This window comes from Orbicella faveolata, unplaced genomic scaffold, assembly GCF_042242905.1.
Source record: "Orbicella faveolata isolate gen_17 unplaced genomic scaffold, um_ofav_v1 contig_46, whole genome shotgun sequence".
NCBI classification, from domain to species: Eukaryota; Metazoa; Cnidaria; class Anthozoa; order Scleractinia; family Merulinidae; genus Orbicella; species Orbicella faveolata.
In genome coordinates, this window is record NW_028301576.1 from 10,155,725 (window position 1) to 10,177,612 (window position 21,888).

Below are 21,888 nucleotides of genomic sequence, written 5' to 3' on the forward strand. Positions count from 1 at the left end.
ATATTTATATCTTATCAGACTCTTGTTAGCCAAGCGCGAGGGCTGTACTGTCAGCCGTATCTGCCCGTGGGCTTGACAGTACCGAGCGTAACGAGTTCCAAAAAAAAAAAGACCGCCGATGACCGATGTTCTCCTTATATCCTCCTGAGCAAGCTTGGGCAATAATGTTTAGAAAAACTGCAAAGATCGCGGACGTCTCACGTCTGATGTTAAAAAACAGAAGTCAGAAGTACAATTAAGTCTCCAAGAGTTAGAGATCGTGCGGGATCATTCGGGACACTGCCCTGCGCATGCCCGGTCCAAAAATTCGAGAATAGACTATTAGACCAGTAGTAGAGCAATCTAAGTTGGCCGTTAGTAGTGCAACAACTTATCTAGAACGGTTTTCAAATGAGCCTCGTAAAACCAAAACTCCCAAAATCACTCAGGCCAATCACAAAGGAGGCAATCGATCCAATGAACCAATCAAAACTCCAAGCATATATAGTAGCCAATGGAAAAAGTGGGAAAACAAGTGCGGGCGCCACTATTAGTTTTGGTTTTACATCTGATTGGATGACAAAGTGGTGCAAGTTTTGGAAGTCAATCGCTTAGTGTGGTAATGCAAAACCCAAATAATTACAAACTGAGGGTGCTTGCCATTATGGCAAACCGACAGGTCAGAGGTCAGTGGGAATACCGGAGGAAAATGAAATGACATTTTGCAATTAAACTGGGCCGTCCAATAGGAATGGCTCATCATTTTTATTCCTTTTCCGAATTCCCTAATTAGGACAAAGAACTGGTTTGTCAAAAATGGAATGGCAAATTTCAGTCGGAATATTCCGACCGAAATAAGAGGACCACCTCCAGAGGTGATCCCAAATATTCCAGGCAGAAGAAACTGAAATGGACCTTTACATTAGAATTCCGACCGAAATTTCCAAAATCTTTGACATAATGGAAAGCACCCTGAATTACTTTTGACTCTCAAGAGAAAACTGATCCAATGAACAAAACGTGTTAAAGCGCTTGTAATTTTATTTGTAAAACCTGACCAGGCAGCTAATAAATATTATGAACATCTCTTGGCCTATCAGGGAAGCAACTGCATACATAATCCTCCGTAGGAAAAAGATGGTGACTGGTACATTTACCCATAATTCTTAGTGCACAAAAACTTTAACAACGCTCTTAAAAACGCACAGAAAAGTCCTAACATCTTCAAACCTAGAATACACTATGTTGTTAGCACAGGCACAATTACTGCAAAAACATGCTTTCCTTGTATTTTATTGGCTGGGTTAGGCTTACATGGTGCAATGTACAGCCGCCATCTTTTTTCCTACTGAAGACTGAAACAACCACTCTTTAGAATTGAAAGTATACAGAATGTGTGTGCAAAAAGTTTATTTGGTGTTTTTAATTAGCTCTTTACAAGTTGATATCTAGTCAATAATAAAACAGAGAGAATAATCCTGACATAACAACACACAACATCACATGAAGTTATGATACAAAATGTTCCAGTTGGTTAAATCCAACTGCACATTGAATTAAAAGAATTTGAATATACATCTCCTGACATATGGAACTTGAAAGTCGATTGCATTTATATAACTACAGATTATAACTTCTCTTGACACTAACATTATTTTATGATAAATACCAAAAGGCCATAATTGTTATGCTAAGAAGGATAATTATATATTTGTAGAGGACGGATTTAAGTCTTCATAACTTCTGTATGATTATTCACCAGCCAAACATGTACTCCATTGCTTTAGAAACAAAGTTGGAATCTTTCTGTGGAGTTCTACTTCCATCTGGCACAACCTGCCATTACAATGAGCAACATTAACATATAAGGGGTGGACCGTTTGACTTTGGAGGGGTTGGGTGATTTTGCATGCCTGTACCAGATCACCCACACCCCCCTCAATGTCAAACAGTCCACCCCTAAGCTCAAATTAAATGCAATCAATCATTGAAAGGCCAGTAACTTAAACAAGAAGTTATGGTGTAGAAGGAACTTTGTCTGGCTATTGTCAGTCAACCATAAACGGCAGACCACGAAAGAGAGTTTCCGACAATAGACCAACTAGCAGTAGACCATCCTATCTATGAATATAATGTTACTCTTACTTGCTTTATCATAGCATTTAAAAATGCTATAAAAATTGGCAAGAGCTCTATCCAAGGAGGGCGGGGAGTGACTCCCCTATAAAAAAGACAGTGGTGTGCATCAGAAATTTTGAGAAGGACTTCTAAGAGGTACAAAGATCCTGTTTTGTATGCGTGGCTTGAAATATTTTCCAGCCCCAAGAGGTACCAATTCTAAACAACACATTATCTCCTGTCAAATAATTTTTGGCTCAACACCCTTAAAGGTACGGCAAAAGCTTCCGGCATGGACATTTTGCGGATGAACACCCTCAAAGGTACCAAAACTGCATTTTTAACCACTAAAAGGTGTGACAAGCACCCCTATCCTTTTTCTATAGGAGTTCTCCCCCCCCCCCCCCCCGCCCCAGCCTGAGGAAAGCTCCAGCCCCTGGCCTGTGTGACCTGTACAGACTTCTCTAAATTACCTGATGGTCGCTTCTTGCTGCCTGATAAGCTGCAGTCAGTGGTCGAACTGGAGCTGGCTTGCTAGATGCTGGGGATATTACTTGAGGTTCATTCCTGTCAGATGATGATGGTGTATGCATGTTCTCTTTCCCATAAGCCTGCATGACACCCTAAGAGATTAGAGGAAGTCATACTAAATGATAGATTGGTCAAATCCCCCTTACCCATTTGTATAGTTCTTCAGAACACATAAGAAAATAACATCATCTTTAGTTTTACCACACACCTTTTATTTTACTTAACTTATCTCTTATTTTGCTTGATATTTGTTCTTAAACAGGAAAAAATAAAAAAGATATATTAAAAGATATACAGAACGAATATTATAAAGACTCTTTTTAACCTCTCCTCTAGTTGAAGCTCTCAGAGTTACTTGTCAGTAAATTGTTCTGTTATTTTTTAAAAAAACAATCTTTTGAAAAAAAAAAAATGCTGTTTAGGTCTATCTAATTCAAGACAAGATCAAGAACTTGAGCTTGCAGCTGAATTTAAGTGTTTGGAATTTTACAATATTATTGCGTGTTAACTGTTTGTGCAATACTAGACTAATTTTTAATTACCTTCTCAATACAAGGCATAACTCCAACCATTATGCCACTGCCATAAACCTTTCCATTCTTGCTAAGAGCCTAGAAAAAAAATGACTAGCTATTAAATATAATAGCACTCTCAAACTCATTGTTTATTTATCAAGTTTAACCGAAAGAAAACATGAGAGTGGTGATGTTTGAATATCTGATCTCAATTATCATAGATTTCCACAATTTTTTATCTCCAATTTCTTCTTATGTACAGTGTAGTTATAGTTTAAATTGAGGAGATATATCAAACACTTGAGATAATTTCTGAACACCTCAAAGTCCATTGAAATACCCCACTGCACATCACATAATTTCACCTTTCTTCTGAGCAGTGTTTGGAAATGAGCTAAAACATGGTAGGTCTCATGTTTGATATGATAATTTGTCAAGGAGACAAAATCAATTTGTGTAGAAAGGCTACCTAAACCCCTATATACTGAGACAGAACACCTCTATTTTCACAATCATGTACATCTTGAACTTGCTATTGATCCTTATCCACCTTTCCCTTCCTGTCTTCAAATTTCTTAGATAACCAAAAACATTTTAAAACAGACTTGTCTTATAAAGTGTTTTTGATTTGTCACTAAACCAATGAAGAATGGTTAGTGAACAAGACCCAAAGGAAGACAGTTGAAGAATTCAGGACAACAAGTGTAGAAGAACGTCCATGGATTAACTACCGGTATAAGTCAACTGAAGATAACCTGATGATTATTTCTGAAATAAACAGTAAATGCTTGTCAGTCTTTAACTTAACAGTTGAGTAATGCACTTTCTGTTTAATCTTACCTTTTTGGCTTGAAGTTTGGATTGGTATTGAAGGTGCAACCAGTTCCCTTTGGATGTCTGATTAGAGAAAATATGCACAATAATTATTATTACTGTATATTGAGTATATATTTAAAATCATTTAGAACTGAAAACAGCCCTAAGAAAATACGTGCACTGATTGGTTAAAAATCGTGTTTCTATAACTTGATAGAAACACAGAACTAGCAGGAGCTGTTGACGTAATGATGGCACGAGCAATTGTGATGATCAAAGTAAACAAGTTGTTTCCCTTGTTTTCGTTGCAGTGTTTTCTAAAAGAAATAGATAACATGTTCTCTGCATTTCTATCAAGTTATAGAAACACTCGTGAAAGTTTGGGAGAACTCAAAAAAGCTTTGGAAACACTCGCCTATGGCACGTATTCCCCCAGCATTTCTCGTTCTCCCAAACTTCCACTCGTGTTTCTATAGCTCGATAGAAACACAGTACGTGTTTTCTATTTCTTAAATATAAAGGCATGTGTAGGGAGATGTGAGATCTCTCTTTGAGGGTTCCACTTGATATTTCAGACTGTTCCCAAGGACTGCCCAAAAGGCATGACCAAAATGTTTCTGACTATTTTGCACAGGGTCCCCATTCCTAAATTAAGTTACTTCGTGGCACCTACTCGATTCGTTTCATAAACTATTTAGGTGTCCCAAACTCCACACAATCAACCTTGTATTAAAACTATTTGTCTTCCTTTATCTCCTTTTCTTTCTCTCTTTAACACTTTATTAATCAATAACAATTATAAATTATTTCATTAATGATATTTTATCATCTTCTATAATTTATGTAGTTTGTTTATATTTATATGTATTTTTTTTCTGACACCTCTGTAAAATTAATGTTTGTGAGAGTTCAAATTAAAATTGAATTGAAATGAATTGAAACAAGCATTTTTTCTATGGTAAATCCCCCTTTTTATCACAAACATGTAGCTATTTCAATTGTTATATATCAATTATTTTCTAATTCAGAACTAAAAACTGTACCATGAAGAACCAGCTACTGGTTGATTTCAGTGGCTGATAGAGAGCTTGATACTGCCTGAAATTTCACTAAGAAGCCTGAAATTTCACTAAGAGGCCAAGATTTGGGGTAATTTCAAGGTGCCCAGGCCAGAAAAACAGGCCAAAAATGTTAACAAGCCTGCATAGTTTTTTTTTGTAGCTACATCCCAGCTTATGAGTAGATGACAACTAGGATTTGTTTACGGCTTCAAGTTTGAGCAAGAAGATCACGAAGGAAGCAAAACTTACCACACTTTTTACAATGTTGCCATATTGAGAGAATTGTTGTAGAATAAAGGATGAGGCTGCAGGAGGAAACCTGACAAGGAAGAGAGGCATTATAAAATTATAAATAGAGACACTACTTTAAAATCAACACAGATTAATAACTAACAGCCATACTGTAAAAAGAGCAGAGAAACAGCAATTTTTAAAACTTTAAGGAAACAACATTTTTCATTTTACAAAACATGTTTCAACATTCCTATGTCATCTTCAGTTGCAAATGTTTGATGGTTGTACATTTGAATTTTCACTGTATACATGATTACATTACAGAATTATGCCATAAAATTTACGTTAACAATTTGAACATTGGAGTATACTGGGAACAAAGGACTGCACGTGCCAACAGTAGTTGAAACAGAATAAAAAAATCAAGCAAAATATTACACAAAAATTGAAAAAGAAAGAGACAAATCTAAGTACCTCAGCTGTTGGTTTAGAGTTGGGATTTCCCAGTTAATATACAGTACCTGTCTTATCTTAACTTTTATCTTAACTATTTTTAAACTATTGTCCAACTTGACAAACAATTAGCAAACTTAAGAACAAGATTGTTAATTAAAAAAGCGTTGTTTAACAAGTACAGTAGTTCATGCTTTAGCATAGACTATCAAGCTATGGTGCATGTGGGATTTTGGAGAGCACAAACGAAGTGTAAGAATTGCCCAAGACGATGCACATAGCTGAGAGCATCTCTAGCTTCTTGAGTGCTCTCCAAACTTCCCAAGAGCACCACAACTTGATAGTGCACAGCTTAACACACGAACCAAGAGTTTAATAACATTGCTGATGGAAATGTACATCAATACCCACATGGGTGAGAAAAAAAAGCCTGGCAAAGTGCTTTGCTAACACTATCAAATTATGTTGCATGTTTATATGCACATTTAATTTGATTGAGCGGCTCTGCTAACTATGTTTTAAGAAAAAACTAAACACAACAGTTCAAGTTCAGATGAAAATTTCCGTTTTTCATATCATTCAACTCTCACTTGTACATGTTGATTTATAAAATATTATTTTAGTCTAGATGGTTAGTAGATGTCTCTTACCCAAACACTGTCACCCAGCATTCATCTAAAATGTCATCGCTTGATAAGGCCTCTCTGACAGAAGTAAACCAAAGATATAAAATTATAAGAAACTGGTCTTTCAAGTTGCTATGAATAATAATTAAAATTAACTTTGAAAAAAGGAGACTAATTTCTCTTGATAAGTAGGGCATGTCATTAACAAAACAGGTCCAGTGAGGTCTGTGCTTGTGCAAAAATAGCCCACACCACTGGACCTAATCTCAGTTTGAAAAGCCCTGAAGTACTATTACTCCCCCAAGGAAGGGATATTTATTAGCCAATTTGGCAAAAGTCAGTCAGTCAGTCAGCTAGTTAGTCCGTGAGTCAGCCAGTCAGTCAGTCAGACCTCATATTCAAGAACACTTTGAATACAGCCTGGTATTTGCAATACAGTTAAAACCCACCTATAATGGAATCTCAATTTTTCACCTGTTCGAAAATTTTATTTGTCAAGGTTCTTTCAAATAGGTTGAACTTAAACCATTCTTAAAGGAAAAGGTTTTTCTGTATATCAAAAGGGTGTGGGCCTTCCTTATTTTATTTTAGGAGAAATGTAATTATCTCTAAAAGTAAAACTGCATTCTAAGGAATATACAGTACACACCCCTCTCTAGATAACCTGGAAAGTTTTAGAAAATTTGAATTAAACCTCTAAAGGAGACTAATCTTGAAATGGCTCGAGCTTTATTTGACACCTAAAAGATATGATTCGATTAACAGGGAAATGATAGTATGTATTAGTTATTTCTTCTACTATGCCCTAAAAGACATTTTGACAGTTAAAACAGTGGCATTTCATCCTGACCACCCTCAGTGCTCTAGACCAAATTCTGCGATTTACACCTCTAAGAAAGTTGATGAGTATCCCTGACCTTTTCATATCGAGTCTCTCCTCTCCCCTCCCTCCAACAGAGAATTCCCACGCTGAAGCTTGAAAAGATGGCATTCTATCAAGTAATTCCACACTTTCCTTTGTTGTTGATTACTTACCCCTGAGTGTAGAAGGGATCAATCTGAGTAGGTGATGTTAAATGGCCACCACGCTGAGGGCTGAAGTGGGGTGAATCTACACCAGACATGGTGACGTTGCCACCAGGAGTAGAATAACCGGCACTTTTCCTGACTGTTGAGTTTGCAACTGAAGCCATCGTCACATCCATTGGCTTTAAGAAAAAAAATAATATTATATAGATCAGCCCTTCATCCACCAAGCAAAGAGTCAACTGCTTACTACTGAGCTCAAACATCTGTTGAAATGGCCATTTCATGTACCATTCCATTGCAGTCATGGATTCTAAACTATTGATCACATGATGACAAATTTTGTGATTGTGTGTTGAGTGAATCTTTCCTGCCAATTTCCTGCTGTTGGGGGAGGTGCTTCACAGTTTGTTTGCAAGTTTGTTGAGTTTCACACAATCTAACAAGATACAATTCAAGATACTTATATTGCAGAGAAGAGTTTGAACAATGCAAAATCCATTGTATGGATAAGATTTGCCTTGAACTTGCTACTTTTGAGGAATTTATAACAGTTATGCTGCAAACCGTAGCCAAGAAATGTTTGTCATCACAAGATGATCAGATCACTTTTCTGATCACGTGTGAAACCAATTATGGTGTGTGCAACGGCCTGAAAAAAAAAGCCATTTAAACAAATGTCTGGGATCAATGAATAGTAACTAGTACACAGACTGCACAGCTTAGATCAACAAACCATACGTGCCAAAGTTACAGCCATCTACAAAATATTTGCACATAAAAATGCACCAAAGTCATGAGTGTTGTCTTAACTACATGTATAGTAAATTAGTGGTAAAAACCCTTTTCTTACTTTGAATGAAGAATGAGTAAAATCTGAGCTCCTCGCATCATAAAGCCCTTCAACAGGAGGAGCACTTAAGGAATCTTTAGGGGTGCAACCCACAGATGAGGACCTACAGGAACAAGACAATAGTGTTTACCAGCATTTAGTGAGGGTGTTAGTGTTAGTTTTTATCACGTTTTTATCACGTTTTAATATTCTTTGGATAATAAATTATTACTTAAATTACAGTATTCAAATATCCTATGTACATGTATATTAATCTAAGAATTTCTAAATATACCGATACACTCGACAAGTGTACATGCGCAAATTTACAAGACTTAACTAGTTATATTTGAAATAGAGAAAGTCGTTATTAACAATAACAACCCATCCCAGGTGACAAGCCTACCCCTCAACACCATTAAAATAAATAAAATCCAGCAAGAGTCTTTTGACCAAAAGTAAGCTCAGGCTCTTCTCTCAAAGGTGTTTTTGGGATAGGAAGAATCTAAAGGCTCTATTACCAGCTGCTGTTGGAGAAAAGAGCCCACACTCCTCCCCTCAACTCACATGGGGAGGCAAGTAGACCAGAAATGAGTGAGCAATGGAAATTGAAGGGCCAACCGATCAACTTTGCACCCGCACCGACCTCGCACAGTGGACTGATTTCTATACTAAGGGAACATTTGAACCTCACGGAGGAGGAAGAGACCAAACTCTAAAGTTTTAAGAATTCCGTGGCTCCCAATATATTTCCTAACCTTGCAGGTGTCCTGTCCAGTTTGCTATCAGGTCCTTGAGATCGGAGTGGTGTACCAAACTGTTGGGGGTAGTGCCTTGGCGATGAGAGTGACCCTGTGTGACCAGAACTTCCTTTGTATGACCCTAATGATGAGCCTATGGATCGTCCTCTTAATAATGGCTGGGAAAAAGGAGACAACAGTAAAATCTTGCAACAAGGTTCATAATCTAATATTTGGATGAAAATCATAGAATCTGATATGATATACATGTACATGATAGTATTTACTCACAAAACCATTGTGTCACATCGTTATTAATTTTCTAATGTTTTAATATATAGTGCTTATTTGGGGGTAGCAAATCATCCAAATTTCATTAAGAAACATTTTTTTAAAATAAAACACAACAACTCCTTTATCCAAAACAATAACAACAACGACCAAAACAAAGCTTAAAATATTGATCAATATCATGTATATCAAATATATCAATATCAATATCATTAACTTATCAATATATCAATATCAATATATCAATATCAATATCTCGTATATCAATATATACAAACAATAGCCTCCATTTGGCGTGAAAATATGCTCGGATATTTGTCCGCGGACATTAGGGACCTTACGCAAAACATGACGGCAACGGCAACGAGAACGTCACCAAACAAAAGGTTTAATGAGGAGAACAATGGCTGTGCACGTGCATTATAATTCTTGGTACATTTCTTTGCCGTCCTCTGCAAAACATAAACGTGAAAAAACCAAATTCTGCGTTGTCTGGAGAACGTGAACCACGACGGCTAATTTTTCGTATTTCTATTTGGAACTGAACGTATCTGTAGCATATTCGGCAGGGGCAAGTTTTAATACCAACAAACACACTGAATAGATCTAAATAAATGAGAAATTTCAAAGTAAAATAGAAACACATTTTTTACTAGGCGTCGTCCTCGCCATCGCCGTCGTATATGCGTAAGGTCCCTATTATCTGTTCCGAGAAGTGAACAGTTTTCCGAGAGCATAGCTCAAGGAAAACTGTGAGCTTCAAATCTTTTTTGCAGCATGCACAGTTTTAAAAATTGGGGAATATTCTCGGATATTACCCAGTTTCAGCTGGGGAATATTCGGTCACGTGATGTGTGTTTAGACCAATCGTGTGCGAGCATTTGATGGATTATAATAATCAATATCAATATCAATATTTTTCTTGACCAGTTTCCAAGTTACTGTTTACAAGGGCAAAACGTTGAATTTCGAAATATGGGATTTCCATAGTGATAGGCAAAGGTAACCCTACAGTGCTTGTACATACTGTAAACAAAACAACTGCAAATAGAAGCAATTTACAACTTCTTACAAGGATAACCCTCTTGCCAGAATTATCCTGGGTGTCTACCATTGGGAATTTTGTTTTTAGTTGGAAATTTCCATTGGGAAAAGAGTGTTTCATTTGTAGTTGACATTCCAACCAAAGTTTCCTGGATTTTTTGCACACATTTACGTTTGTCACAGCCAATCATTAGGCTGATTTAACAAGAGAACGGGAACGACACTTGACGACCGCGTGTGCAATACAAATGCCCAAATATGGTCAAATTAGAGCAGAATCCAGGTTATTCTGTGTGCCCTGCAGTCGTCATCTGACGTTCCCATCCTGTTGCTAAATCAGCCTTATGACTTGTTAACAGTCTGGAACTGGAACCTGGAACTGAAGTAAAAGATGAGAAATGCAAAAATGGGACTCACAAATCCATCATTCATCTCGTAATGTCCCAACCAGGACAGACGTTCCAATCATCTTGGAAATTTAAGTCTGAGAATTATTCTTATGGCAACAGAACAATGGAAAGTCAAAGAATTTGAATGAGACAATTTTCGCTCTAATAAATACCGTAGTCTTCAACAATGGCGCCAATTTTAATATGTAAAGTTAAATCACTGTAAATTTAACACCGATTAAATAGTGAGTTGGATAAATGAAAATAACTCCTTATAAAAATAGTCTTCTATCCAAAATTCTATGTCAATATGGAAAACTAAGAAATCAATCAAAGAAAAAAAAAAAGTTGCACATACCGAAGCAGCCGGCGAATTGCCGCCAAGAAGATACTGCGGCAAATATCCCGGTGAAGATGGAGAACTCATATGACTTTCGCGTACTAAATAAGCAAGAAGTAAATTAACATCAACAAAATGTATCTTTAACATTACATAAAGTAATCTGGAGATTCTTTACCCTGATCCATGCCGAGTAAAAGCGGAACGTTGTTCACACAGTTCGTTCCGTTTCGATCGTATGAACTTTTTTTAAGCAATAACCCAGCGAATAGAACCGGACAGCGGCTTTTGCTAAAGCGACAATCAGCGATAGAATAAATGACGTAGAAACCACATGCGCGTGCGTGGTTGGTAGCGGCTCGCTAGCGGCCATTTCGTACAGTACAGCGCGACATAGAGAAGCACAAAAATGACTTTCCTGAATCGCGCCAACCAAAGCTTTCTCACTCATGCTCGTCTTTGGTACCTTGTGGATGCTAAAGACCAGATCAATGGACGCCTGGCTGCATACTTAGGGCAGATTTTGCAGGGAAAGACGAAACCTATTTATCATCATCAGGACGATGTTGGCGACCACGTAGTCGTAATAAACACGCGACATATTATTCTCACCGGCTCCAAGTGGAAAAAGAAGCTTTATCGCCATCACACAGGGTACCCAGGGGGACTCAAAGCGTTCACTGCAAGGGATCTTCACGAGCGAGATGCCACAAGGATCTTGTGGAGGGCGGTCTATGGAATGCTCCCAAAGAACAATCTGAGACCAATATGGATGAAAAGACTGCATCTCTTTGAGGAGAGTGAACATCCTTTCGCGGAGAATATTTTCGCCAAACTAGAAGGTCCAGCGCCTCTCCCCAAAAGACTAGAAGAATTTACACCGGAGGAGATTGAAAACTATCCAAAGCTCTTTTGAGCCTTGCCAATGATACGTGTATCCCCCCTCCCCCCCCCCCCTCACCAATCACATCTATAACATCTATTTGTCCTTTTATTTTCATCATCAATAGTGTGGAAGCTTCGTTTAAAATCAAGATGTCATATTTTAAGACTAGGTATAGTGTGACATCTGAGGTTTTGAATTGAGCCAATGAAATAATTCAGGACAATTCAAACTATGTTCGAACTCAATTTTCAGCTTTGAATTTACAGATCAATAGGGAAGTACAGTGCCATATTCTGTGATGGAAGTGTACAACGATAAATGAATATTCAAATGCGAGATTTTAGACTCTTGAATAAACCCTTTGAGTTTAGTAGTTTGAGCAACATAGACTCAAGTTTAGTAATGTGTGATGTACATGTGTTTAGACAATGATCTACACCTGCCTTCAGTATTGAGCGTAGGCGACATCTTGCGAACATCTTTTGACGTGACATCTCTTGACATGCTATGTAAACGACTGAAAGACTGTTTACCTTTAATACTGGCACTTTTTCTGGTTATTAGTAGAAAAAATGACAAATATGTCAGCTGATAAATGATAACTACCTCTATTGGCTGAAGAAGATTGTGGACTTTGCATGTTTCCCGATTTATGGGATAATTCAAACGATTGAGTGTAGTCTATCGGCTCTTAACAGTGACTTCCGGTAGAATTGGGTTGCTACCGCTTTTAGTATTTGAAAGATGTAAACATTCAAAACAGTTTATTTTCTCTCACAGAGTGACTTCTTGATATTCCTAGCCTTATTCTGATGTTAACACCCAAGTTGCTAGTGGAGGGAAGGTGCCTACGAAGCCTGGGGGCTGCAAGAGTCACATCCCCAAGGTGCTAGAACACCCGACCGGCCTGCCCAACCGGCAACCAAGCCATGAGCTGCCTGTGCCAGGCCCCTTACAGGCACCTATCACACTCAAGCCAGGTGGCTCAGTGAAAAAAAAAATTGCTGAAAAGGGGGGGGGGGGGGGGGGGGGATAGGGAGGGAATGCCAAGAACCGCTAAACTACTATAATTCAATCCACAACACCATGCTAACAGAGCAACAAACACACTGCAAGCATATGGGATGACAATGCACATACTAACCAAGAATACCGCTGGACAATGTCAGCCCCAGGGCTCCCACAACCATATGACTGCTGCAAACGCTACAGAACACACCAAACACTTAACAAACCCTAACAGACGGCCAAGACACTATCAAACGCCTACAAAAAACGCTACTGACCAGACTAGCTCCTGGTCATAAACTATGTAAAATTTCATTGAACTATATCACAGGTGGCCCAAGCTCTCAATGTTATCCTTTTTTTTTCCTTTTTATGCGAACGTTCAGGCTAACGTGACATATGGCATGTACTATTACATAACGACCGAATTTGACCACGCGAAACATGACTCCCGTCTTGCAGTATATGGAGGTGTTGTGTTACAAAGGTTTGAATTTATAAAGGTTTGTATGGGAATGCAACGGCTTTGCTTGAAAAGCCAATTATTCTTATATTTTGTGAATAAAATCTACTTATCCTGTTGCTGTGTTGTATTCTTTGTTGTTTGCCAGCTCCTCGGGCCGATGTAATGCGATTTCGGCGAGTTATCGTTCTGTGGGTTTCCACTACTAAAAGAAAGACCACAGAACGATAACTCGCCGAAATCGCGTTAGATCGGCCCGAGGAGCTGGCAAACAACAAAGAATACAACACAGCAACAGGATAAGTAGATTTTATTCACAAAATATAAGAATAATTGGCTTTTCAAGCAAAGCCGTTGCATTCCCATACAAACCTTTATAAATTCAAACCGTTGTAACACAACACCTCCATATACTGCAAGGTGGGAGTCATGTTTCGCGTGGTCAAATTCGGTTGTTATGTAATAGTACATGCCATATGTCACATTAGCCTGAACGTTCGCATAAAAAGGAAAAACAAAAGGATAACATTGAGAGCTTGGGCCGCCTGTGACTATATCAAACGCTACAATGCACTAAACGCTAAACAAACGCTAACAGATGGCCAAGACACCAACAACCAACAAAAAAACGCTACTGACCAGACTAGCTCATAGACATTAACTATGTCAAATTTCATTTAACTATATTAAAATATATCTGCCTTTCATGACTAAAAGGTGAGTTTGACCAAAAGAAGTCTGTTGTGCTGACATTTTTTATGTAGACCAGATTACATAGCATGTCAAGAGATGGCATGTCAAAAGATGTCGCCTCTGCACTAACACTGAGAGCTGGTGTAAATGCAACTGATGTTATTCATAGACTTCATAATAATCGCATAGGTTGGTTCCTATTGATGTTGGGTGTACAAATGCTCTATCACTGAACAAATTTGACCTTTGTTTACATGTAATCCTTGTTGACAAATATGTTTTGCTGAACAATATTCTTCAACTATCCAAATGCCTGGAAGGGGCCATGAAAGGCCAGGAATAAGGCTGGGAGAGATGCAAAGCTGTAAACATTGAACAAATATCCATTGTGAACACTACAGCCAGATGACAGGACTAGTGTATCTTTACAAAGTTCTTTTTTGTTGGCATTTACCATTAACCTCCATCAAAGCCAAACTTTCTACAACTTTTGAGTAACTAGAAAAGCACCCTGAGACTTCCTTTAGGGTGGGAGTGACTATTTTGAATTTTAGGTCACACAAAAGGCACTGAGTTGTTCATGTGTACTTTAGGGGCTTATTCAGGGACAAAAATTTGCTCATAGAACACACTAGTCTAGTTTTGCTTCAAGCTCTGTAGACACAGAGACAACATGTACCCTTTGAGAAGCCAGTTTCTCAGACAAGTTTAGTAATGACCATGTTTAATCAATCATGCAACATGATTTAAAATCAGTCTTTCTCTTTGCCGTATGATTACAATAGATTGTTTTCACGTGATGTCATCACTTTCGAAAGTCCAAAACTAAAGAGCCACCAAAGTTTTTATCCTTTATCAGGCATAAGAGGCAGTATATTTATATCTGTTTACAATTTTACAGCTCAATAGCGTGCTTTGTTTGGAATCCAGAGCATTTTGAATTTCAGGGTTATGGAGGTGTGTGACACAAGGCTATGATCGAGTTTGTTGAAAAATATATACTTACCTCATGATTTTGAGCCTTTTTAGAAGTTAGAGCATTATGAAAAGTGCTTATGTAAATACTTGTTTGATCAGTACTGATAATCAGTCGCCTAGATAGCCAAAGTAAGTTCCAGATGTTTACACTATTTTCCGGCCGCCAAACTGGTGTACCACGGAGGTACACCACCAAGGCGTTTTCATACTGGGCTCTGCAAATATCTGCGAAACATTTCGACGAATATCTGAAGTTTGGGGAAACGCACAGGCCTAAAACTTGGAGAAGTGTCTTATTTAGTTATCTTCTATAACATGGTAAGTTCATAGCTTTTTCCACTGGATGGTTTTCGATTTTTTTATTGCGTGACAGTGAAAACGATCTATACAAGAAACTAGTTTCTTATCTTCTAAATTGCATCTTATGATTTTGTGAACCACTATATGGATAACTTTGTATTTCGTACTGAAAATATTTAAATGAACACCTCCTCTTGACCTCAGTGAGGTACTCCTACATATTCACTATATACTGTAGGTATGTGCCACTGATCGGGTGGTGTATTACGGTTCCCAATCCTTGAATGCGGTATTGTTTATGCCCGTGACAGGTGTGTTGGCATTGTGTGACCCTTAAATAGGGTACCCAAACTGTATCAGCTAAAATTCTGAGGCATAAATGCCCACCTTAATGCAAAACAACTTCCAATGTTACAGAAACAAAATAAAGTTGAGCTGTTCATGCCATTCTCAGTTTTCGTTTTTCCTTTGAACAGGGCAGGGCTCTTGACAAAGTGCCCTCCACCCCATCCTTAACTGAAAATAAGCACCGTGCGGCACTAATTCCAGGATTTACAATGTGCAGCAAGGGAAGAACGAGGATGAAAGAGACTGATTGCAGTTTACATAGCTCTTTATATTAATTAAGCAAATCTTCATTTTTATCTATTTCACAAATTAAGATCAAAACATTAATACATGCACAAAAAAGTTATGTTCAAAGAGAAAAGGTGAATCGTTGCTGCAAAAATTTACCAAATTGTGCAAAAATATCACCATCGATTACCATGTTCAAATTAGATCTGTCTGTCACCACACAAAGACACTATGTGACTCATGCAAGAAGTTTGAGAACAAAAGAAGTCACCCAAGTACCTAGGGAGGTTGAGGCTTATTGGCAGATGTTAAACCTTTGTCACGAGGTCTGTCTCACGTACATACACGGAGTAACTAAGTCAAAGCTTGCCAGATCTATCGGCTGCCATCAAAAAGTCCACTGCCAGGGTCCACCATTTTGGGGAACTTAGCTTTCTTAGCATCCAACTCAGTTTGGGCCCACAGCAGCAGTTTTAGTAAATTAGACAGCTTGGGTGAGGTTTCTTTATGTTCCGCCTCTAGAATGGCAGCGTTCAATTCACTAGCAACCTTTTGTCTCTGAGAAGGGCAAAGCAGTTCGCCAACTGGCGAATCCTCTGGGTTATCGAACGCCAAAAGCGCCATAGTGCGTTCTAATTCTTCCAGAAACTCAGGCGATTCATTGCCCTGATCGGCGAGCTGATTCTGGGCAAAGTCAACAGCTGATTCGATGTCTTTATCGCGAATTAACTCGATCAGGCGTTGCTGCTGCAAATGAAAATACAAGTGTGGCTTACAGTCAAGTATTTCCGGGTTTAGTTTGTTCGTGAGTGCAATTGCCTCTTCGATGTCTCCGCGCTGAACTGCAGCTCTGATTTTTATCCTTTCGTCCAGATTTTCCAGTGGAACACAGGGCTGTGTGCCAGATTCCATTTTGAATTTCTCTGCAGCTTCTTTGAAGCCCTCGGTTACAAGGTAGTCCATAATCAAACGATTCATATCTGCTCGCTGAAATCGCATGTCTGTTAACTTTGTCATCCACTCCTCTCTGTTTCCTTCCTCTCCTTTGTCTGCCTGGTTCATTTGAAAGGAAAACAGCTTTTTTTACACCGTAAAAAAGTCAGAAATCAACTGTACAAACACAAACTTCAGCATTGACAAGACCTGCTTGACAAAATGGCGGGTTGCGTGATGTTTCTCAGTACGCATGCGCGAGATCGCATCAGAACGAGGCTGTGTCTCTCGTGCGTTCTCTTTCCTTCTCTGCTCTTCTCCGATCAGAGGTAAGAGAGCTAACCAAACAAATCGTCTTCAATCCTTGCTTTAATTTAGGCATCAAGCAATAAATATGATAAAAATAATTTCCCTTTTTAATTTGGGTTGTGTTAAAATCCTCATCCGGCTAAATATTCGTTTCTGTCAGCCCTCTGCAGTGGCTAAAAGTTTCGCAAATTTCAGCGAAGTCTTCTGTTGTGTTTATACGATGGTGAAATATTTGGACTCTGTATCATACTCGGAAAAGGCTATCTTCAGAAATTCCTCCCTGTGATACTGCTTTTATATTTTGACTGGAGGCTGCGAACCTGTTAGTGTCGTTTTATGTGACCTTTGATATTTTAACGTGCAAAATTTGTCGGCAACTGAATCGAATTCAAGCTTAAGTTTAATTTCTTCTTGTCCAAATATTTTACGCGGAGACCTTGCAAAATGAAATGCTTTTGACATTACAGTTGTAACATTGATGAGTTAGAGGACTCTAACATCCAAGAAGCACTGTTGATAATGCGAAGTTTTGAATTGTGAATGCTTACAGCAAGGACACTCGAACAACGAACACATCGTGACTTAAAAATAAAGGCCCTTTAATAATATACAAGATTGGTGTTTTTAAAGTGTAAAAACGCTTTATGTTCATGTTAATATGAAGGGCCTTCATTCTTTGTGATTAAAAGATTAGCAAAAAAAAAAAAAAAAAAAAAAAAATTAAGTGTTCAAGGTTGGAGTGACCTCACTGGAAGTGAATTTAGAATTTTCTTCTAGTTCGTGTCTTGTTATGCCACATCGGTTGTGTAAGTTGCCTGTTTTTGTACTAGGGCCCAGTTGTTCAAAGCTTGGGTAATGTCTTGACTTGACATACTGTGCGACAAAACCGCAATTTATTATGACACAGGAGTTCTACTGGAAACTGCACTTGTAAAATTCATGCTAAACTACCTCCAGGTCCCAAGGGGCATACTGGCCGGGTATTCTGAAGTTGCTACTTTTCTATATCTTCACTAGTGAGGATATTGATGACATGTCTCTTTTTCACTGGTGTTTGTGCAAACAGTCAGTTTGTCTATATAATAAGAAAACAAAGAAAACTGCTTGGTGGCTTGAAGATATGAATTTTATTTTCTTGTGTGAATAATATTTTACCACATGAAAATAAAATTCTTATCTTCAAGCCACCATGTAATATTCTCAATTTATTATTTTACAAATAAAGAAACCCAAGCTGTGTATTACACTGTGGTAAAACATGACAGGCATTTGAGAACACGAGGGAAATGTAGAAAACATGAGCTGCAGGCTAGTGTTTTCTACATTAAAATTATGGAATGTCTGCTTCCAAACTATGGATACCTTGGTATTGTGATAATTTAATGCACTTATTGCACTTGTCCATCGGATTTTAGTCATCCGAATATAAAACCAACTTGATTGAAAATAGGTGACAAACGTTACGTGTCTGTTGTCTACTACCAAAACAACAACATATAGTTGTAAACTATACTTCATCTGCATATCACTTCAACTATAAGTTCAATAAAAGTGAACTAAGTTACTGACTGAACAATGTTGTCAGTCTCTTAGTGTGGGACTCAGCTGACAATAGTTTCTTTTTCTAAACTTTTATAGAGAAATAGACAACAATCATTTTATGCTAATTCATTGTTGTGCCAAAAGCCCCTGATCTGCAACAAGCAGAACACTTTGTGTGTATTTTTAAGTGTCAGATCTTAACAACTAAATCTCGTGCAAATGAGCATTTGAGCTTGTTCTCTGATTTCACGGACACAAGACAAAAGTCTCACAACAATTCCTGGCCAGAAGTCCCTGGGACACTTGACAAAATGACAACTGGTGACGCATTATTTTGAAGTGGGAAGTCATTATTTTATTTGCCGAGCCCCCCTTCCCCGCAAAAACAAAGTTGGAATAGTGGGTCTAGTTTGGATGAATCAACATCAACATTATGTTGGGAGTGGGGAGTGGGAGGTGGACAGAAAGTCGACCATATGTTGGGAAAAGTGTTTCAAGACTTTTGACTCCGATTTTGGTTTTCTCAGTTGGATTATCTTTAGAATGTCTGACCACAGATTGGATTGTGTTTGACTGGGATGAGTTTTTGGTCAGCCACTATCCAATGACTAACATTTATTGATAGTTTGAAATGGAGTTATGTTGAAATTATACAAACTCCAGTATATTGCATTAGTATATTGATTAACTGAAGCCTGTTCTTTCCTCCTCCTTAGCTGATCTAGGACTAAAAAATGGGAGCATACAAGTACCTTGAGGAGCTCTTTAAAAAGAAACAGTCCGATCTTTTGCGGTTCTTACTGCGTGTACGATGCTGGCAATATCGCCAACTCAATGCCATCCACCGAGCATCCCGCCCAATGCGTCCTGACAAAGCGCGTCGCCTGGGATACAAGGCTAAGCAAGGATATGTTGTCTACCGTGTACGTGTAAGGCGTGGAGGACGCAAGCGCCCAGTACCTAAGGGTGCAACCTACGGAAAACCAGCCAACCAGGGAGTAAACCAACTGAAATTTCAGAGGAGCTTGCGATCTGTGGCCGAGGTTGGTAAACTTGTGTTTACTTATACCATCATTTCTTAACTACTCATTCCCCCTCATTGACAACACTGTGTGTAACCCTACATGTAACAGTATGCAAGATGATTGTCACAATTGAACCTACTGTTAGTTATATGGTTTATAGTACTTGTAGCTCTTAACAAGACAGTTTCCTGACCGATTTTCCTAATTTTCATATGATGTTGCTAAATTAATAAAGATTTATTCATGCATAAACAAGCAAAAACTACTCATCGGTTTTTATGTTTAGGTTTTACTTGTTTATGCAGATTGCCAAATGCTTCCAAATCTGCCAAAAAAATTGTATAAAGGGCTTCTACAGAGTCAAGAAGAACAACTGTTTTGGGTCAAAATACAGTGTTAAGGAAAATCCTTGCCTTCGAAATAATTTGAGAATGACATTTTGGACTTAATTCCTATGTTAGTTATATGGTTTATAGTACTTGTAGCTCTTAACAAGACAGTTTCCTGACCGATTTTCCTAATTTTCATATGATATTGCTAAATTAATAAAGATTTATTCATGCATAAACAAGCAAAAACTACTCATCGGTTTTTATGTTTAGGTTTTACTTGTTTAGGCAGATTGCCAAATGCTTCCAAATATGCAAAAAAAAATTACATAAAGGGCTTCTACAGAGTCAAGAAGAACAACTGTTTTGGGTCAAAACACAGTGTTAAGGAAAATCCTTGCCTTTGAACTAATTTGAGAATGACATTTTGGACTTAATTCCTATGTTTAGCTCTAATCTCCAAAATACAGTTAACCACCCGTAAGCAATTGCTTGTGGGAGGTGGTCACTTATCAGGGCTTCAACCATATTTGGTCAAAATTTTGCCTCATTAACATATGGTTACTGCAGAGACTTATCCTATGTTTTAATGGTTTATTCATGTGAAAAGTCAATTTTGAGAAATAATCAGGTACCCAGGAATGCGATAATGCTACAACACCTTATTATCCAATTTCAGCTCTATTTTCTATCAAGTGGTTGTTTACAGGAGGTTAAAAACAATAAAAAATTTCAAACTTTTAGATCTAAAAGTGGTTGCGGCTGCTACAAGATGGGGTCAGTTACAAGAGTTCCAAATATAGTGATTTGACTTAAACGTTTGGTATATTGGAAACTGGTTGCTGAAGAGAGGTGGTGGGTTACGAGAGGTGGTTGCAACCGTCATCAATGCAAATGATTGTATTCGGGTGCCACTGATTTGTAAAGCTTCAAATTTCCAGGACAAAATTAGACAACAAGATTAAAGTTGCATTGCTGTGTTAATTAGATTTACCCAGTATTTTCACTTAAAAACACTTTGAATGTACAGGTATAGTGACTGGTCTGTGCTCTCTGTTTTTCAGGAGCGTGCTGGCCGATACTGCGGCAGCCTGCGGGTTCTCAGCTCATACTGGGTGGCAGAGGACTCCACATACAAATTCTTTGAAGTCATCATGGTGGACCCATTCCACAAGGCAGTGCGGCGAGACCCAAGAATTAACTGGATCTGCAAACCAGTCCACAAGCACCGTGAGCTGCGTGGACTGACTGCCGCTGGCCGTAAAAACCGTGGTATGCGCAAGGGTCACTTGTACAACAAGGTGATCGGTAGCTCCCGGCGTGCTTGCTGGAAGAGGCGTAACATGCTGTCCCTTCGCCGATATCGTTGATTGTTTAATAATAATAAAAAAACCTGCAACTGTAGTGTTTTGCTATGTGGTTATTGTTTTTCCAGAGGCATAGCGTAAGGGTTTCACATACATGGAAGTTTTCAAGGCAGGATGTCAACAAGGAATTCCAACAGGTCAATTCCCTCTTCTCCCACCAAATCATTATGAATTTTCAATTAATTTGTCGGGCCATGTCGGTGATCCTGTGGGGTTTTTGACCAGAGACTGCCCACTTCCCTAGCCTTCGAGAGCATCCGGTTATTTCGACGGAGACAAGCGACAGCCGGAAATCTGTCTGAGTTCGTAGCCTACCACTTACCTGGATCTCTAAGCTTACAGACAACCCCTCTCGTTTCTGGATAAAAAGTTATCACCGTTCTTTGCATCTATTTCGTTGTACCAAAAATGTTACTAACTCTTCCAGCTAGAGGTTGAGAAGTTGCTTGCGGGTTGCCATTTTCAAGGGCTCAGCTTCACCGTG

General features: G+C 38.4%; 4 protein-coding genes across 5 annotated transcripts; 2 read left to right on the forward strand and 2 right to left on the reverse strand.

Moving 5' to 3' along the window:
* Positions 1-1,002: 1,002 nt before the first annotated feature.
* Positions 1,003-11,274, reverse strand: LOC110050554 (nucleoporin NUP35-like). 2 transcript variants are annotated; one of them, XM_089278035.1, is made up of 11 exons: positions 11,174-11,274; positions 11,014-11,096; positions 8,950-9,110; positions 8,213-8,315; positions 7,369-7,541; positions 6,358-6,411; positions 5,270-5,339; positions 3,984-4,040; positions 3,171-3,239; positions 2,571-2,720; positions 1,003-1,815 (listed from the first exon to the last, which is right to left on the reverse strand). In XM_089278035.1, exons 1-11 carry the CDS (start codon positions 11,181-11,183, stop codon positions 1,735-1,737), a joined length of 1,011 nt encoding a protein of 336 aa, XP_089134161.1. In that variant the 5' UTR covers positions 11,184-11,274; the 3' UTR covers positions 1,003-1,734. The 2 variants fall into 2 exon arrangements, with proteins under 2 accessions (XP_089134161.1, XP_020612139.2); XM_020756480.2 differs by lacking the exons at positions 11,014-11,096; positions 11,174-11,274 and having other exon boundaries at positions 8,950-9,442.
* Positions 11,275-11,327: 53 nt separating this feature from the next.
* LOC110050518 (large ribosomal subunit protein uL13m-like) lies at positions 11,328-12,264 on the forward strand. Its single transcript, XM_020756443.2, has one exon. It carries the CDS (start codon positions 11,405-11,407, stop codon positions 11,909-11,911), a length of 507 nt encoding a protein of 168 aa, XP_020612102.1. The 5' UTR covers positions 11,328-11,404; the 3' UTR covers positions 11,912-12,264.
* Positions 12,265-15,367: 3,103 nt separating this feature from the next.
* LOC110050558 (glucose-induced degradation protein 8 homolog) lies at positions 15,368-17,086 on the reverse strand. The gene has a single exon (XM_020756485.2). It carries the CDS (start codon positions 16,959-16,961, stop codon positions 16,275-16,277), a length of 687 nt encoding a protein of 228 aa, XP_020612144.1. The 5' UTR covers positions 16,962-17,086; the 3' UTR covers positions 15,368-16,274.
* Positions 17,080-21,441, forward strand: LOC110050559 (large ribosomal subunit protein eL15-like). The gene is made up of 3 exons (XM_020756486.2): positions 17,080-17,161; positions 19,400-19,726; positions 21,102-21,441. Exons 2-3 carry the CDS (start codon positions 19,418-19,420, stop codon positions 21,405-21,407), a joined length of 615 nt encoding a protein of 204 aa, XP_020612145.1. The 5' UTR covers positions 17,080-17,161; positions 19,400-19,417; the 3' UTR covers positions 21,408-21,441.
* The last annotated feature ends 447 nt before the right edge of the window (positions 21,442-21,888 follow it).

Excerpts from the sequence above, each read along its gene's own strand:
- LOC110050518 (XM_020756443.2), top strand. The coding sequence starts at position 11,405 with ATGACTTTCCTGAATCGCGCCAACCAAAGCTTTCTCACTCATGCTCGT.
- LOC110050559 (XM_020756486.2), top strand. The coding sequence starts at position 19,418 with ATGGGAGCATACAAGTACCTTGAGGAGCTCTTTAAAAAGAAACAGTCC. Across the intron at positions 19,727-21,101 it reads GCTTGCGATCTGTGGCCGAG|GAGCGTGCTGGCCGATACTG; the intron begins GTTGGTAAACTT and ends TCTGTTTTTCAG.
- LOC110050558 (XM_020756485.2), bottom strand. The coding sequence starts at position 16,961 with ATGAACCAGGCAGACAAAGGAGAGGAAGGAAACAGAGAGGAGTGGATG.
- LOC110050554 (XM_020756480.2), bottom strand. The coding sequence starts at position 9,206 with ATGTACATGTATATCATATCAGATTCTATGATTTTCATCCAAATATTA. Across the intron at positions 7,542-8,212 it reads TTACTCATTCTTCATTCAAA|CCAATGGATGTGACGATGGC; the intron begins GTAAGAAAAGGG and ends TTTTTCTTAAAG. Across the intron at positions 2,721-3,170 it reads TTATGCCTTGTATTGAGAAG|GGTGTCATGCAGGCTTATGG; the intron begins GTAATTAAAAAT and ends CTAATCTCTTAG.